At 37.4% G+C, this 17,908-nt stretch overlaps 3 protein-coding genes across 14 annotated transcripts; 1 reads left to right on the forward strand and 2 right to left on the reverse strand.

Annotated features, from left to right (window-relative positions):
- Nucleotides 1-292: 292 nt before the first annotated feature.
- Nucleotides 293-6,166, forward strand: LOC145964474 (PR domain zinc finger protein 10). 3 transcript variants are annotated; one of them, XM_083087262.1, is made up of 12 exons: nt 293-581; nt 767-980; nt 1,056-1,446; nt 1,526-1,867; nt 1,989-2,318; nt 2,392-2,586; nt 2,665-3,177; nt 3,258-3,522; nt 3,623-3,764; nt 3,853-4,041; nt 4,129-4,320; nt 4,411-6,166. In XM_083087262.1, the coding sequence occupies exons 2-12, from the start codon at nt 816-818 to the stop codon at nt 4,687-4,689; spliced, it is 3,003 nt and encodes a 1,000-aa protein (XP_082943388.1). In that variant the 5' UTR covers nt 293-581; nt 767-815; the 3' UTR covers nt 4,690-6,166. The 3 variants fall into 3 exon arrangements, with proteins under 3 accessions (XP_082943388.1, XP_082943389.1, XP_082943390.1); XM_083087263.1 differs by having other exon boundaries at nt 298-980; nt 1,526-1,582; nt 1,748-1,867; XM_083087264.1 differs by lacking the exons at nt 293-581; nt 767-980 and having other exon boundaries at nt 1,103-1,192; nt 1,258-1,446.
- LOC145964484 (potassium channel subfamily K member 13-like) lies at nt 4,132-9,646 on the reverse strand. Its single transcript, XM_083087307.1, has 5 exons — nt 9,332-9,646; nt 8,789-8,981; nt 8,041-8,115; nt 7,407-7,812; nt 4,132-7,179 (listed from the first exon to the last, which is right to left on the reverse strand). Exons 1-5 carry the CDS (start codon nt 9,458-9,460, stop codon nt 6,702-6,704), a joined length of 1,281 nt encoding a protein of 426 aa, XP_082943433.1. The 5' UTR covers nt 9,461-9,646; the 3' UTR covers nt 4,132-6,701.
- A 704-nt stretch (nt 9,647-10,350) lies between these two features.
- On the reverse strand, nt 10,351-17,893 carry Ccdc85 (coiled-coil domain-containing protein 85). Of its 10 annotated transcripts, none has more exons than XM_083087294.1 (9): nt 17,589-17,893; nt 17,088-17,512; nt 16,680-16,947; nt 16,198-16,410; nt 15,581-16,013; nt 13,098-15,504; nt 11,544-11,916; nt 10,886-11,154; nt 10,351-10,667 (listed from the first exon to the last, which is right to left on the reverse strand). In XM_083087294.1, the coding sequence occupies exons 6-9, from the start codon at nt 13,956-13,958 to the stop codon at nt 10,623-10,625; spliced, it is 1,548 nt and encodes a 515-aa protein (XP_082943420.1). In that variant the 5' UTR covers nt 13,959-15,504; nt 15,581-16,013; nt 16,198-16,410; nt 16,680-16,947; nt 17,088-17,512; nt 17,589-17,893; the 3' UTR covers nt 10,351-10,622. The 10 variants fall into 10 exon arrangements, with proteins under 10 accessions (XP_082943420.1, XP_082943422.1, XP_082943419.1 ...); XM_083087296.1 differs by having other exon boundaries at nt 13,098-15,055; nt 15,245-16,013; XM_083087293.1 differs by having other exon boundaries at nt 13,098-15,055; nt 15,123-16,013.
- Nucleotides 17,894-17,908: the final 15 nt, after the last annotated feature.

Raw genomic sequence — 17,908 nt, forward strand, 5'->3', positions numbered from 1 at the left:
ACTTTTTTTAATTAGCAATATGCTCAAAAATTATACAATATGTTGTATTTTTTTTTAGTTTTAGTATAAAAATATTAAAATTCATAATTTGTCAATTAAAAAGTAATACATAAATAAATAGTATAAGTAATATTAACATTTTAGTTATTCAATGTTTACAATTATAATGCATTATATATATATATATATGTATGTGTGTGTGTGTGTGTGTATGTTTTTTAATTTTTTTTATTTTATACAAATTGGAAATAATTTATTTTATATTTTGCGTTCCTAAGTGTATGTACATATCTTTATTTACATTATTAACATTACTAATAAAATAACATTGATATATTCGTTGTATTTTACAAATAAATATATATGTACAACTTATATAAAAATAAAATGATTATACAATTTGGTAAAATTTTATAATTCGAATTTTAAAATTTCCCGCTGTTTCAACGGTAGTCAATCGTGATTCGAGATTGACATCGTCGACTGTTGACGGGCCAGGCGGCCAGGCCAGTGCTGCTGCAGCAGCAGGTGCATCACGGAGTAAGAGGTATATCGACTTCGAAACCTGTATATTGAGGCTGGTAAGTCTTCCCGAAGACTTTAAATCAACGAAGATTCGTTCCACGGACACCTGTTTCTCGCGTGATGATCTCGTCCCTTCCTCGCATTAATTTCCAAACGAGAATTGCGTGTGACAGTTAACGCAGTTTGGTCTCCTAGTCTGTCAATCTTTCATATAGTTATGTCAAATGTCACTCTAATATAGGCACGGGCGACAAAATATCAGACTTCTCTGGTGTGATACAAGTCGTAAAATGGATCCAAGGGGCCCTCCTGAGGGGGCCCCTGCCGAGTCTTTCGAGATATCCAGCATCGATAAGGGAGCTGATACCTCGGTGAATTGGCCTATTGATCACGCTTTTGCTTCATCCTTGTGCGAACAATCGAAGAAACTAAACAACAGGCTTTTGTTTTTGACGGTGAGTAATCTTTGACGATGACTGACAATGTCGACGTGATACTGTTTCTACGATAAAATATCGTTTTATTACTAGGTGGAATATGTGGAGGATCAATCCCGCTTATTTCCAACATACGAACAGATTTCTCTTTCTCCAAGGGCAGCCTCACCTCTGTCCGAGTTCGAGCATCGCGTCAGTCCGCTTGATCCAAACATGAGTTCTGCCGCTAGGTACTCCCCCACACCAGTCCAACTACCTTCTTCTCCTTTCCACAACTCTGTTGTTGTGCTTCAAGGTCCGTCCTCTCCTTTAATATCCCAGCCTGAACCAAATATAAGAACGAGCATCAATTATGTGACTCAACTGGCACATCCAATCGATGCTCAAGTTGTACCTCAAACAGATGCTACCACAGACTTTGTTGGCAATGGAAACGAAGAAGGCTTGGTGTCGAGTGTCAGTAGCGAATTGATTTTAATGCAAGGTAAGAAATAATTTATTTGTAAAATAAAATAATTGTTAGATACTTTCATAGTTATTTGATTATTGTATAATACTTGCAGAAACTACACCCGAATTGGAATCTTCAGCAACTCCCTTAATGTTAACAGGAATACCGGGTACAGATTTTGCTTTGACTAGAGATTTCTTGGTCATGCAAGATGATCAAATAAATGTTATCAATACATTTAAAAATCAAAATATGGAAATAGAAAATAGTCATGTTGCTTTACCATCTGTAATGGAAGATGCAAACAAAGAAAATAACAATCTTATTTTGCCAGAATGTGATAAAGAAATTCAACAAATTACTAGAAATATATCGCCCAGTGAAAAGAAGAAATCAATTGAGAAAAAAGATGTAAGAAGATCAAAACGACATATAACAGATAAAAAGGATTTGTGTAAGTATTATAAATTATTTAAAATTATTCTAATTACATATATGTACATATATGTACATATTTCAATATTCTGTTATTTTTTATTTCTTAATATAATTTTTTACTTATTGGATTTTTATAGGGTGCGACGAATATGACAATAATTGCACCAAAGATGACAGCTGTAATTTGAATGATGTATGCACAATCGCAGATCAACCAGTACCATCACGTGCTGTAGCAACACTGCCAGGATCATATCTTTCATTAAACAAGTTATCTACTTCAGAAGCTACAGTGGATGGCGTGACCTATGGAGTCTTTGCAAAACGTAATATTCGGAAGCGCACGCAATTTGGACCTATAGAAGGTGTATTGTGCGCGTACGACGGCTCGCCCTTTAAAAATGCTTTACCATTACTTTATGAAACTGAGACTGGTGAATTATTGAAAGTAGATGTTTCAAACGAAAGTAAGTAATAGATTATAATGTCTGTTAATAAGGTATTGAATTTTCAAATTCTTACTTTTTTATATTTTTTCAGATACTTCAAACTGGATGCGTTTTGTGCGGCCTGCCCTAACATATAAAGAGCAAAATTTAATCATTTGCCAACAGAAGGATGGAATAGTGTTTCTGACCAACAGAAACATTTCGCCGAAAGAAGAATTAAAGGCAGGTCCTAGTACCGATTATGCTAGTCGCAGAAATTTGCCAATACATAAACCAGATGACAAAGGTAAGATTGTGAATATAGAAATATTATATATATTAAAAGTTTGAAATATTAACTGCATTAATGCAATTTCTTTGACAGAAGCTTCTAATCAAATTTCCATATGGCCGCGTTTGGATGGCAATTACAATAATCGACGCGTAAAAATGTTTCGCGGCAGAAACATGAAAGAAAAAGAAAATTCACGGCAGAATAATAAGTGTAATAAGGAATGGAAATGTTCTGTGTGTAATCTGATTTTCAGAAAACCGTCTCTGCTTAACTTACACACAATTATTCATTCTTCCAACGATATCAAAATTGAAAATCAAACGTCCGCATGTCCACAGTGTGGACTGGAATTCCAGAAGCAAAGCGAATTGGTAAATCATGTATCTCAACATGGACGATCGGCACTACCCAAAACAAAAAGATTAACTCCTTTAAGTACATACAAGTGTTCAATGTGTTATAAACGTTTTGCTACAAAGATACGATTACAACAGCACTGCTTGGCACATGGTGCTGAGGACCAAAAACCACTGCCATGCAGTATCTGCTTGAAACGATTTATGAATAACTCTGCATTGTCTGGACACCTGAAAACGCATAAAGGTAATAAGTCTGTTACTTCTAAGTCAATTAAGTCTAATAATAAATCAGAGGATTTGTATTATAATAATTTGGATTTGCAGAAAATAAACAAGTCTTTGAGTGCCCAATGTGCAGGCAGCTATTTCGCCAAGGTACAATGCTGAAGGATCATGTTGAGACGCACAGAAATCAAGACGGTATATTCAGCTGCCCCCACTGCCAGCGAACATTCATCAAGTATTCAGTTATTCGCAAACACATTCGGGCACATCACTGCGAGAGAAAGCACAAATGTCAGCATTGTGCAAAACGTTTTCCGACAGTTGATAAATTACGAATGCATTTACTGAAACATTCTGATCATAGGTATAGCATCTCTATACTTCTTTTCATTGCATCAATTACATAAATAGCATTAATAAAATTAATTAAATTTCTAATTAATCTAATTAATTTTTATTATCAGAGAATTCCATTGTGCCAACTGTGGTAAGCGATTCAAGAGAAAAGACAAATTGAAGGAGCATATGACTAAAATACATCACTCTCAAACAGTTAATGGAGACCAAATGATACCAAACAATCAGGCGAAGAAATTTGTGCCAAAGGTATATTGAAGTAAAAATTAATGTGTGTATGTGATAATGTATGTATAGTTTGCTTTATTATTTGTTTATATAATTCTTTGATTGATAGGTAAATCCGAACGATTACAATCGCTTTATTTACAAATGTCATCAATGCCTGGTGGGTTTCAAACGAAGGGGAATGCTGGTAAATCATCTAGCAAAACGGCATCCCGACGTCGCACCAGAATCTGTACCAGAATTGAACTTGCCTATTCTGCGGCAAACCAGAGACTATTACTGCCAGTATTGTGACAAGGTTTAATTACGAAATAAATTCATATTTTCACAGTTTTTCAAAAATGAAATTATATTTTCATATACATATAACATTTTTTTTTTCAAGGTTTATAAAAGTAGCAGTAAGCGTAAGGCGCATATTATGAAGAACCATCCAGGTGCGGCCTTGCCACCTAGTAATCGACAAAAGGAATCGGAATTTTCGGGACTGCCGAATCCGAGTTTTAGTCAAACAGTGGGCAGTGTTACAACTAGCCCTCAAGGTTGCCAGTGGTGTCACAAACAGTATGCCAGCAAGGTGAGTTTCTTTTCTTGTATGATATTTGAGTGTATATTTGCTAAATGATAAAATTGGGAAAAAGCTAGAATATATAAATTATAATTCAAGGCGAAACTCTTGCAACATCAACGCAAGAAACATGCCCATTTAATGGAGCCGGCGGATCAAATACCGCGATCGCGGAACCGGCCACCGCAAAATCAAAATCAACCACCCGCGCTGAACGATAACAACTTTGTAATATCTGATTACATACAAGGATGTGACGTAAACGGAGATTTTCTCAAACAAAAAATAATCAAAATCACGAACGACGTTGATCTGATAGGAAATAATGGTCTGGAAATGGTTGGCCAGCAATTTGTGCGTATGCGCGACATACGTTGAGGAGAAGCGCGGCATCCTCGATACGAGGATGAGCGTCGCCAATTTATCGAGATATGAATCTCGCGATCTTTGTATGCAGCCGAGGTAGGCTGTTTTTTTGCTGCCGTTCCCAAATCGGGATCGATGTTGCCCGATGATGAAGCGGCGAGGCATGTCGCCCGAAAATATTTTGGGCTTTGTTGGCGCCGGTGCGAAACACTCGGCGCTGTTTTGTTGGTTGTACGTTAGTCGGTTGACATTGACGACGGTAACGTGGATGATAAATAGCAGATTTGTTGGAAAGAGCACGCAGTTTTAAGAATACCGAGCCTCTCGGAAAAAAAACTGCCTAAAAACGTCGACTGGAAACCAATGAGGCTCGAGTGTACTTGCGATGGAGAACATTGTAGTCTCACACAAATGTTGAGAGATTTCTTCTTGAAATATTAAAAATATCATAAAGAAAAAAAGAGAAAAAAAAAGGTAGAACAAGTCCTGGTACTATCGACACGTCCTTTACACTAGGCCTGGTAGTTTTACTTTTAAAATCTTATACCAAGCTTATAAAATCCGATGTCATTCGAGTGTGAATTAGATGGACCAAATTTAAGCGTCAAGTTTAAGAAAATGTTTAAGCCCGGCTTAAATTTGGCAGCGGACGAGACCACTGCGTCTTAGATCAGCGTGATTTTGTTCCGTACGATGGTGATTGTGCGGACGAATAATATTAAAAGTCATTGTTCGCAACGTATTTGGCTTCATTAACGGCGTGCGATTGTCTGTAGATTACGTGAAAACTTGCAAAACTCTGCAAGAAATCGTCCATTTCACTTTTGCTCTTTCTCTCTCTCGTAATTCCAAGATTTCGTCGTATTACATCCACGTTCTCATTTTAGAATAATGTATAAGTAAAATGCCTTTAGATCTCTTCACCGGAACATACTATTTTCACGTAATCATTTCGTATTCGCCAATCTCATCCACATATGAATCTAGCGTCACAGTCTGAGAGCCTGTTTGAGAATGGCCGGCTCGAGATGTCTGGTTTAAATCAACGCACGGTACTGTAGTTACGTAGCCAAGGAAATCTTCGTCCTCGTGATTTTACGAGCAACAGAAGTAACGTACGTGTATTTTAAGCTGTGTATACCTGGCCATGCGTTACGCACACGTAAGCACACTACAGGAATTTCTAACGATTGTTCAAGATTGTGTATTCCGCAACGTCTGAGTTCGGATAATTGTGTCTTTTCATACATCCTGTGGTAAACCTATCTGGTTGATGTATGTCGCAAATAAAACTCGCACGAACGATTTTCACACTCGGAAAAATTTATCCATGAGAAACAACGTTAAATTTATTTTACACACGATGTATACACACGACATACATTATCGCAATTACAAAGAGGCAGAAGATTGTATGTTTGTCGATGTCGTTGAGTACATGGAGGACTGTACTGTAAACATGACTTAAATAAAGTTATTCGATGAGCGATATGACGAATCGTTTATTATAATTACGTTGAACATCTATGAACTCTGCGACACCGTAAAATACAGATTGAATGTAAAAAAACTATTGGAACAAATATTCGGAATATCAAAAAAATTCCAAAATTAATTTATATATTAATAATTTTCAGGTATTAGCAAATACTTGATATAGACAAGTTTCTTATCAGAATTTTTTATATTTTTAATTTAATATTGGAATATTATAAAGTGACTAGTTATTTTTTAATTTTGTTATATTTTGCTATCGACGCATTATCATTGCGCTCAAAATTATCAAAATTGCTTGCATCGTGAAAAATATATTCAATACAGGTATGCTCTATGATATATGTATATGTCAGGATGTCTTATATATAGATTGGATATAAATCCATACTGTACTCATATTCCTTATTAAAACATGAGTTTCTTTAAGAAGAAATACGATAGTATAAGTCTATCTACTTTATATAAGACATCTTTTACATATATGTATATATTCTTATATAGTTACTACTTTTTTGCCATGATTATTCCTATCTATTTATTGTGCTTTTACTTTCAAATTTTTCACTGGCGATTGCGAGTGGACCTACCGCACCGGGTTTCAGCATCTGATGATTTGGTGTAGCGGCAAGTGATCCGCCGCCTCTCTGTTTTTGCGCGGCGTCATAAAGCTGTTTTTGCATAACAGCTAAAGAGACTTTATTGGCGGACAAGAAATCTTTCATGGAGATCAATTCGCCGGACATCCTGCGAGGCGTCTCCGAGTTATCCTCTGCCCTGATCGAATCTCTACCAACGAATCTCGTCGGCCTCCTCTTCGAATAATATATAGTCGATATCGAAGACTGTCGTCTCGGCAAATACGGTGCCGCCATGTCCCGATTACCATATTGCAGCTTGTGTATCACATAATTCAGGCCTTGTTTTATCACGATCGATGTGACATTCAACAGGGAGTATATACAACAACATCCCACCACTAGAAAGATGAAGTTCGCAAATCTATACCTATGTAAACAAAAGGAATAAAACCTGTTTGCGAACGTTTAGAATGTTATTCGCAGAAAGCTTTTTATATTTAATAGAGTTTGCGATTTTCAAGAATTATTAATATCTTTAAATTTTTATTAGGAAAAATTTTACTTAATATTTTGCAAAATTTTAACTGAGCGCCATGGATAAATTCATGCAAATCTTTAATCTCACTAATTCGATGAGCAACTTTTGCAACATACCAATGTACGTGAGGATAACTCGGTTTTTGCGTACTAACGAAGTCGCCAAACCCGATGGTGGTGAAGCTGATGAAAGCAAAGTACAACGCGTCAAAGTAATCCCAACCCTCCAGCGATGCATAGAGTGCGGCAGCGCAACAGGCGATGATGCAGGAAACCGCGGACAAGTAGAGCATGACCCCGTATACGCTCGGTTTCCATTGGTCCAGATCCACGTGATCGTCGTCGTCAAGAATGTCTGGTAAAGATGATCTTTTTCGAGTGTTCGCTGACTTAGAAACCCGTCGAGACGCTAATGTAGTCTTGCGAAGACGTCTCCTCAATCGATGTATGTGCCAGCTGCGTAAAATCCACGCCAAAAAAGTGATGATTCTTTCCAGGAAGAGATTGAAGAACAGTATGCCACCTAAATTATTAATTAATTAATCATTAAATAATAATTCATTTAATTAAATAGCATTCAGATTTCCAAAATCTATATTTTTCAATACATAGAACAATAGAAGATATCTTAAAGTCTTATTTTAATGTTAGGATAAGAGATTATTTGTTTAATAATTATGATTTGTTGATTGCGATTTTTTGAATATTTGATTTTTTAAATATTTTTATTACTTAATATTTTTATTATTACCGGAACAACCGAAGAAACCATAAAGAACGACTACCGCTTTGCCAGCTGTTGTCTGAGGCGCGGTGCTTCCGTACCCTGCAAAAGTACTTCAGTATCATCAGCTTCTTTCATTTCAGAAATGGTATTAGAGACGTGTGTGGATATATATAGAGAGATCGGAACGACCAAGGGACAACCAGCTTGTGGAGATAAGTGTGAGACTAGGTCGCGAGATATTAGCATTCCGGAATTCACCGGAGTACATTCTCATGCATGCACCGGCCGACGACCCTTATCCCTTTATTTAACATCATTACTAAGAGTTTTACTGAAGAATGCGATCATCTCGACAATTTTTCTTTATCTTATATAAATATTTATACTTCATTGCTAGTCATCTTTACACTCGAAGAACTTAAATTTAATTAAAAAATATTGCAATTTAAAATACAATATTTTTATATTACATATTATAAGCGAAGCAATCAAAAATATTATGCGCGTTAATAATAATAATTCTAATATAAAAAAACTTTGTTTTTACAGATGTTCAGATCTAGAATGTGAAATTAAATCGCTGAAATAGATCGTTCCCATTAAAAATGGCCTTTTTATACGATTTCTCGAGAACAGAGAACCAAAAGAATTATGAAGCGTAGAACATGCGATACGAATCCTACTGACCCCGATATCCCGGCCACGACGTGGATGCGGATGACTAGTGGATAGTATTCTAAACACGGTATATTATACATGTCACATTTCTTACCTATCGTAGAGACTATGGTGCCTACGAAGTGAAAGCTGCCAGGAAAGTCCCAGCGACGTCTCTTGTTGATGATTCCGGTAGCAGAAGCGTTGCCATAAGCGTACAGCAGCTCGTGCAATCTCTGCAGGGCTAAAGGGCTACCTCGCAAGTGGTGCCTTCGAAAAGCGTGATATATCCGCCAAAATTCTGCGGCCTGTACTCCCGCGTCCCCCAAAAATATCGATAAAAAATTATAATAAACGAATGATTCATCATGAATCTCATATTAAAAATATATCTCCATACATTGATCACATGTTATAAAAATACACATACAATTCATTGATTCGCGTCTAATATGAATATTAAATAAAGTCTCCTTAAATCGCCAATAATAGGCATATTTGCAAAAAGAAAAAAAAAAAGCTCGTGTCACCATCTTTTCATGTAAAAAAATAAGAGATACACATTTTTTCAACTTGTGATTGTTCCTCATAAAAATTATTGCAATGAGCAAATAATAATTTTTTCCGAAGATTCACGTGCGACATGGCAATTCTGTACCTGCCGTATCTCAAGATCACTCTCTAGCTCTTGGAAAATAGCCGCGCCTGCGAGCATATACGCTGCCAGGACAACGGCAAGGAGGATGATCCTGGCGTTGTCCTCCGCGAGGCCTCCGCACAAGCACATCACCGGCGACTCTCATCTTTCCGACAGCCGGCGGCTGCTGCACGCGATCCCCACTGCTATTCTTCGTCCGAAGCGGGTGGCGCAAGCTCAGCGGCCGAGAATTTACGAATAAGTGCAAGGATGTGTGAGAGGAGTAAGCACAATCTGAGAGAGAATCTCCTCTTCAAAATGTACATATATATAGGTAATGCACTTGAAAAAGATGAGAAAAAAATAGTCGATATTATTAGACAATTCGACTTGCTCTTAAATATAAAATATTCTCATTCACTTATTTAATCAAATCAAAATATATACTAGCATCTCTTTGACGAATTATGTACAGATTCTAATTTTCAAATGGTTTTACGCGGTAAGGTATACTAAGCAAGGCAATAAAATTGATCGGAGCTAGATTGGAGAATATCCTAATTGCCTTGCATTGACGTAGCGGTATGGAGCGGGATAGTAAAAAGCCAGGATGTATGTGGGGCAATCTCCACCGCCGGTACCATTTGAGAGGGCAAATCCTTTGATGAGATAAAAATAGAAATATACAAACATTCGCTCTTGCGTATTCAACTCTGTCAAGGAAATGCCTTTTCGTGAAAAGCGTGTTTAAGCAAACGCGGCAGATAATTAGTCGGCGTAAAAAACGAATACTAAATTGACCTTATCGATATCTTTACTCCTAACGATTCAATGTTACGCATAAATCAGATATTTCAAAAATGCTGTAAATTTAATTTCGAAAAAACAAAAATTTTGCTCTCTATAATTGAAATATTAGGGCATCTCTTTGTAATGTTTGTTTATAAAAGAGAATTTACATAAGAAAAATGTGATTATATTTTTACGACAGATTTTTTCGATGAAGAAGAGGAAGGGGGGGGGGGGAATAATGAAGAGAGTGAATCATAAACATTGTATAATAAAAATACTTTGTTAAAACAGTCAATCTGGACAAGCTAACGATGCTACATTTGTATAAATATATAGATATTTTCGGTATTCTCACATTGAGATAATTGTACATACACATACAAAAAAGTCTATACATAAAATATTTGTAAAATATTTACTCACTATAATACTAATGTTACGTCTCGGACGTATGTTAGATCTTATCGCTTTGTATTAATAATATTCGAATTGACAAACAGTCGTTTTCCCGATACGATCGTTAGTGCCTCGCTTGCGGACCCTCTTCCAATTTCCGCCAGACAACCTGAAAAGTAAAAACGATTAATCATAAATATCCGGAAGATTCTTTTGAACAAAAATTCTAAGAAATTATACAAAATAATTAGATTTTAAAAAAAAGAAAGATCTCTATTTTAATTCTTCGTATTTTTTAAAAGATTTTTTTTCTAAAAATATAAAAGACTAAAGATTATATCTTAAAAGTTACGCGTTAATCGAAGAATGACCATGATATTTGCTTACATTACACATTTCTCTAACTAGCGCTTTCTCTCCATCATGACCTTCTTCTCTTTCCAGTTGTTCTCTGACTTCAAGAACCTGAAGAGCGCGCACTACAGCCTCCGGGCGACTTCCTAAACCATGAGTATTGTCGTTCGGGCTCGCAGAACTATCCCAAACTTCACCTGGTGGTACTTCCCAACCTTGAGCACGAGCTTGGAGAATGCTTTTGTCTTCTTCTAATTGTTTCACCCGTTGCTCTAAACTCCTTACATATTGCATCGTTTGATCTGCAAGAAATTCGCAAAGTTTGCAATCACTCTGGGATGCAAGAAACTCGTCGAATCATACTTTTCGCATATCACAATACTGTACGTACAAAATATCATATTATTTGACGATATATATATATATATATATATATATATATTGCATATAAGTATACTTATATTCAAGTTTCACTTGCCCATAAAATGTATATTTATAATGTTAAATAGATATTGTGCAAAATTAATGATTTTCTTTTTCTTAGAACATATATAATTTTATAGAAACTATAATTGCAATATATATGTTTATATGAATTATTATGTTTTCTATTTAAACATAGACTTTCACATTAAAAAAAATAATTTTCGCTTATTTACGAGAAAGGTCAGTTATTTCTTTTTAGATTTACCATTAAATGTGGAAGTATGCCTTGGCCTCGGCAACGCGGTTTCCTCGGCGTTTGTGCTCGAACTCGATCCATCGCCGTCATCCCTTTGACCGCCACCGCGTTCTTCATCGAGATACAAGCACAACTCCTTGAGCTCCAGATTGTCTTTAATCAGCTCTTGCTGCTTGTTATCCAACTGACGCAACTTGTTCTGATAGGCCGAGACCTCTTGTCGCATAACGCTCACTGTGTATCGGCCGAATCTTTGCCACTCTCTCGCTAGCTTACGACCCTTTTGTCGATCGTCGTCTAAAAAGCAACAGAGATCGCGCAGCTCCTGATTATCGTCATTCAGTCTTTGGTTGGCCTCCTTGAGCGCCCGCAGCTCGTTCAACTGGAAAGTAGATAACATTATCAAGCCACTTGCTTTATATGTCTTAAAGTCAGGATTTTCGATTCGATGGTAAAATTTTATATTTTCACGAACAATGTATGAGTAAAAAAATATCTTTATATAAATTCAAACACGAGAATTCTGTTGCAATATTTCCATTTGTTAGGAACGACTTCAAACTGCATAAAAATGTATAGATAAAGTCAGAGCATAGATTATTTTGAGCTATTTGAATACAATTACAAGTTCTCTATATTTTTTATTTTTTTGTATATCTATGTTATATTTTTTATATCTATTATATCTATTATATCTCTATGTATTATATTTATTATATCTATTATATTAATATATATGTATATCTATTATAAAAATATATATATATATATATATATATATATATATGTTTGATCATATAATACTGTTACACCTTTTATTCAATCAAATATCTTTTGCATTATTAGTCAATGTATCTGCATTGCGAGAAAAATAACGGAGTCATTGATCTCGCGAATGACGTATTTGCGTTGCGGTATACATCGATTGTGTCAAAGAAAAGTCTTTCATCACGTGTATGAGCAACGCGTGACCAATTCCGATTACGCAGTTTCAATAAAGTCAGCATTTTGTCGACTAAAGAAAACCGATTGTCCTCGCGATCATTTGTGCCTTATCTCACATATGCGTGACTGCTTGAAATTACAACAGTTGCTTCAATCTGCATGACCTACAACAGCTTCTCAAAAACTTCCATGCGACGCGTTAAGATTTCAAGGTCAGCGAACCACATTTCGTATCCGGAAAATATAACGAAATGTTACGGTATATCGCGATTTTATAATATGATACTCTAAAAAAGTCGAAAAGATTTACTTGCATAACCAGTTATCTACAAAGTTAATAGAACTGCATTCATTTCATTCGATTTCAATTCATTGAAAAGACGGAAATCTAAAGATGTTAATAATTAAAATGAGGTTCTCTGAAATAAGAATAAAACAAATGAAATAAATAATTATTTACCTTTGTGTTATCTATTTTTATCGAATTACATTTTTATAAGATTTTTTAACCAAATTAAATTGTATTTTTATGTCTAGCACGATTCTTTCATTAATTTTACTATTTATTTGATTAATTCAGTCATTTACACTACTAGAAAATTTGGCAAAAAAACTTACCAAGCTCTGTATCTGGCGATTCTGCTCGGCGGCAAGCCTAGCTATGTCACTCTCGGTCTTCCGTACGAACTTGAGCATCTCCACAGGGCCGAGTCGCAGAAATTCGTCGTCGCTGATCCTCTGCCTAATTGACGCACTCTGGCCACTGTTCACTGCCGGGTATTGGCTACTAGGTGGCAAGTATGAACCTTGATTGATCTTAGCTTGTTGAAAGTAGTTTGGCAACTGCTGTTGTTGACTTTTAGACGTTGCGACCGACGTAGCAGCAATTAACGCGTTACCCGGTTGCGAATGATGATGATGCTCTATCCTCGGTGAGTACTTACTCTGCGCATCTTTCGGCGCTTGTTGCTGTACTTGCTGTTGTGATTGCGTCAATTGTTGTGGTTGATGTTGCTGCTGTTGCGGATGATGCTGCAAGGTCGATGGCGGCGGCAACGTGCGTGGCTGCGTGCTCTGATGATGGTTCAAGGCCGCGCTCGGACCTTGACTGTTGCCGGCCTGGGCCAAATTCGGCGCCGACGTAACTCCGCTGGCGAAGTGAAGATGATTCTTCAGGATGCCGCTGGTGGGTTGCGGCGGGGGTTGATAGCGCGGCGGCAGCTGGTCCACTGGCTTGATCACGTGCGGAGGATGATGCTGCTGCTGCTGGTGTTGCGGCTGTTGCTGCTGCTGCTGCGGCTGGGACTTACTCTTATTGGACATCGCGGCTAATTTAGCTCCAGGCTGCGCCGTGTCCCATTTCAGAAAGTCCGTCGCAGTCTCTTCGCGCCGGTTCGACCCGCCAAAATCTGGGTCAGCGCGCGGTCTCTCACGAACGACGGCGGGCCCGGTCCGCGCAACCGGCCCCGCGCGATACATACGTCGTTCCCTCCACGTCTTCCGGGCCTCGCCTTATCGCCGTAGGGGGCCCTACACGCGCGCTACTCTCTCGACGGCCGATTTTCTGGGTTCTTCTTCTTCGTCTCTTTGGCCTTATCCTTGCCTTCTCGTCTTCTTTCGCGCGCTTCTTGTTTCAAGTGCACCTGCCAGCGGCGCCTAACTGTTGCGTGTTTGCGAACTGAAAGAACTCTCACGAAGGATTCTTCCCGATCTTCCGTAATCCTAGTTTAACAAGATCCATTATGACTCAGTTATGTCCAGTTTCCTTCAGCGTCAGTTAGCTAACATTAACTTTCATCCGCGGTACAGATAGTCCCGTGATCCAGGAAAGGCAGAGAAACAATTATCTCCCAGGTAATTTTGCCCAATGATTAGAGATGAAGAAAACTGACACTACTCGCTTTTGCACAGTTACGCGGGATTACACCTTCACATTCATATTCTACGAATTATGAGAATTATCTTTCACTACTCACACGTCAGAAAAATTCATTAGGAAAAATGATATAAAATTACATTATTATTTCGGAGTTGAATTTATCGTACAAATTCGAATGAAATTGTCATCTGTCTTGGATATCATTCACTTTATCGCAAGCGGTGAAACGATGTATTTGGTGTAAATGCATTTACGCTATATATTTTGAAAACTATTCATTTTTGAATCTACTATCGTCTTACGAGATCGTACAATCCATACATGCGTCAGCGTCACTCTTGTCACAGTCGCACAATCACGGCCTTCACGTTCAACTTAAGCCTATGCTGCTTACAATCGACATACCAGTCTCTCGTACACTAATCCCCGGCGCAATGCCATGAGTAACACCGATTCCCCTCTATTACGCGTCCCCTTCGCGTCTCTCTCCGGCTTCGGTGCCCTTCGCTTCGGTAGGTTCAGACGCGAAGCACAGATTTTATATCAATTCTCTTCTCGTAACATTTACACGCTTCTTTACTTTTTTCTTCTCTTCAGTGTTTTCTTTTCTTCTTCTCAAAGTATATCATACATCTCCGTAAAGCATGAATTATATCATATTTTCTGTTTAAAGAAATATTCTTCTCCTCAGTATGTACTAGAAGAAAAGAAATTAAATCAATTATCGTCTATTAGATAAAATTTCTTGTCATATTTTTCTTCACCTCTGCTTTGATATATTGTCGATCGCACAAAAATATGAGATTCAATTTGATATCAATTTTTTTATCAGCATTATCACATGTCACAAATATTTCGCCTTGGCTTGCGAAAAGAACAAACACACCTTGTCTTGTCAATCGACTCGAACGTGCCACTCTGACTTCGAGAGACGCAAATTGTTCAATTCCACGTAGCTGTCATTCTGGCGGCGCCGAGAGTAGTAGATGGCGGGAAGCCCGCTAACTCGCGACGTGTCCTCGACTCGTGGCCGTCGTCATCTCACCTGGCTTCCCGCCTGTGCTTCCTTTCGCCTCCAGATTCGTAATCTCTCAGAAAGCGCGCATTCCACATTGTCAGTCGCCGCCAATTATGCACCGTCCGAGCCTAAATTTCAGATGCCTAGGCTCCAGATCTAATCGTCGCGTCGTTCTATGTCTACGAGTCTCAAGAGACTCCTTACCGATCGCCACGAGACGACTGCCGTCACTATACTCCGGACTGGTAATGCCCAGTGATGCTTTCGCTCGCTCAGGCCGGGTCCCCGTTTTTCTCGCCGCTGGGCCGCATTTCACGGGATGCCCAGTGCCGTATTCACTCAACTGGAGCGACAAAGTCCAGTGAAACTCGTAGATGTATTATTCGTCGCAATATCTCTTTTTGTTGCGTTTAAAATTGAAATTAAATTTTTGTACCTTTTTTCTCTTCTTCATTTTTTCGTTCTTAACGTTTATCGCAAGTGCCATCATGCGATTATTTTTACAATTTTATTATATATTCTCACATATCTTTATAGATTTCATATCCAAATTATTTTCCATATTTCAATGGTAATAAACATTTTTTTTCTTCACTTCTAATCCTTTTAATTATGGCCGTAACAATCTTCCGAATATCTGGAAATCACGTCAGAATTAGTTGTTAAATTTTGTTTGTTAAAGGGACTATTTGTCGCAAATTTATAAATATCGATTCTCTCATAAATCTGCATGAATTATTGAGCCAATATTTTAATTTTTATCGATTTTTATACGTCCCGATATGTGTGTAATTCGCGTCAAAATCGCTATCAATACTAACAATACGACAGCTGCTCGTGGAACCTGAAGTGATTGTAAACGATGCCGGGTCCAGTAAGACCCTGACGCGGGAACGTGCAACGATCTTCCGATTGGCTCGCTCGAGGAGCAAAGGGAAAGGGTTGAAGCGAAAGTTCCGAAGTCGTGGGAGGTTGCGAGACCAGAGGTCGACACGTAGGGCCCCGGCTTAATAGCGACGTTGAAAAGATCGATACTAATAAATATATTCCGTTACGTTATATTAATACGAATTTGTATAATTGTATTATAACTTTTATTTTGAAAATACGAATTTTGAAGTATAAGTCATTGTTTATTCCAGTCTATTTATTAGAGCACGTTTTTCAAAACGAACACAAGTAAAAATTAAAAGAAATTAATATGAATTTATATGATAAAGTTGCTTTTGATAATATCTGATTCCGAGAGATTAAAGATCTGATTAACAGTATTTCAGAAATGTAACAAATTATTTTTAATTACTTATTTTTGCTTGATTATCTGATGATGAATGTTTTAGCTCTCTTTTCCAGTACGAGTTTAACATGCGACCTCGGTATTTACAGCTAACTCGCAGTAGTTGATCGTAGAGTTTCCCATGAGACTTTCCGGTCGTCTGAGTTTTCAGCGGAAAACACTGATCTCTCAACGAACGAGAGAACATTAGCATGTAAGTAGAAGCACGGTACACGTAATTTTCATCGATTTCGTCGATAAAAGAAAAGTCGTTTCCTTCGCTGGTTACTTGCACCTGTAATCGCGCATAGAAAAAGAATAATTATTTAGTAATATACATATACATGTAACAGTATAAATCGATAACTTTTCTCATATTTTTGTTGCAATAAGTTATTTGAAGTAAAATTCGAGATGAAAATTACAGAAAATTACAAGTTTAAAGTTTCAATTTTTCAAATCAATTCGTCTTGTCAAAGCTTGTATCTTTTCTTTGTAAATCTTTCCCAAGATGTATAAATAATTAGCATCCGTAGACTTCGCAGACTGTACTGCGCGGCAGGTGTTACTTCTTTATGCTTGTTCGCCAGAGGTGATCTTCGAAAATATTCTACCTGTATAGATACAACGGGGATGCACCTGCGTTCCAGTGCCGTCTGCGTTCTACGTTAGACACCGGATGAGCAATGAAGGGATCAGGTAAAATTTCAAAGCGTCCCTTTAAATCCGGTTTGTCGAGACATCGGAATGCCGGAAAATACTTTTGTCAAGTCAGATAGTTCCGATACACGGATCGTCTCTTGTACTCTCGTAAAAAAGCTTCCAGATGTAAATATATACAACAAAGATACGCGCCGGACCTTTAATCGAAATATCGCTGGCTCGAATGTTTATTTTGAGAAAAACATGAAATCAAGATTAATCAGAGATTCTTACCTAGTTGAATAAATATGAAAACTCGTATAAAAACACTCGTGTATAAAGATAAATTTGCATATCTTAGTCCAAATATTTATGCACCAAGTTGATATGATGTTTACTCTTTCCATAAAATCGATCGAATATCAATGACATTTCGCATATACCAAATGAGTACATAATCAATTTATCAAGACAATATCTTTCCAACAACTTTTCTCGAACAAGCGTAAGAGAAAAACACTCGATTGAATTCGGAAGACAACTTGAGGAATATAAATTGTTATACACTGTGCGAACCTGCGAGATCATGAAAATTCTGTTTTACCCACGTGAAT

Source organism: Camponotus vicinus, unplaced genomic scaffold, assembly GCF_025532165.1.
Source record: "Camponotus vicinus isolate PSW18456_S1 unplaced genomic scaffold, iyCamVici1.0 SCAF_13, whole genome shotgun sequence".
NCBI lineage: Eukaryota > Metazoa > Arthropoda > Insecta > Hymenoptera > Formicidae > Camponotus > Camponotus vicinus.

Excerpts from the sequence above, each read along its gene's own strand:
- LOC145964474 (XM_083087262.1), top strand. The coding sequence starts at position 816 with ATGGATCCAAGGGGCCCTCCTGAGGGGGCCCCTGCCGAGTCTTTCGAG. Across the intron at positions 1,868-1,988 it reads AACAGATAAAAAGGATTTGT|GGTGCGACGAATATGACAAT; the intron begins GTAAGTATTATA and ends GGATTTTTATAG. Across the intron at positions 3,178-3,257 it reads ACACCTGAAAACGCATAAAG|AAAATAAACAAGTCTTTGAG; the intron begins GTAATAAGTCTG and ends TTGGATTTGCAG.
- LOC145964484 (XM_083087307.1), bottom strand. The coding sequence starts at position 9,460 with ATGTGCTTGTGCGGAGGCCTCGCGGAGGACAACGCCAGGATCATCCTC. Across the intron at positions 8,116-8,788 it reads CACCATAGTCTCTACGATAG|GGTACGGAAGCACCGCGCCT; the intron begins GTAAGAAATGTG and ends GTACTTTTGCAG. Across the intron at positions 7,180-7,406 it reads AGTTATCCTCACGTACATTG|GTATAGATTTGCGAACTTCA; the intron begins GTATGTTGCAAA and ends TTGTTTACATAG.
- Ccdc85 (XM_083087290.1), bottom strand. The coding sequence starts at position 13,958 with ATGTATCGCGCGGGGCCGGTTGCGCGGACCGGGCCCGCCGTCGTTCGT. Across the intron at positions 11,917-13,097 it reads ATCGCCAGATACAGAGCTTG|TTGAACGAGCTGCGGGCGCT; the intron begins GTAAGTTTTTTT and ends TCTACTTTCCAG. Across the intron at positions 10,668-10,885 it reads TAGTTAGAGAAATGTGTAAT|GTTGTCTGGCGGAAATTGGA; the intron begins GTAAGCAAATAT and ends TTTACTTTTCAG.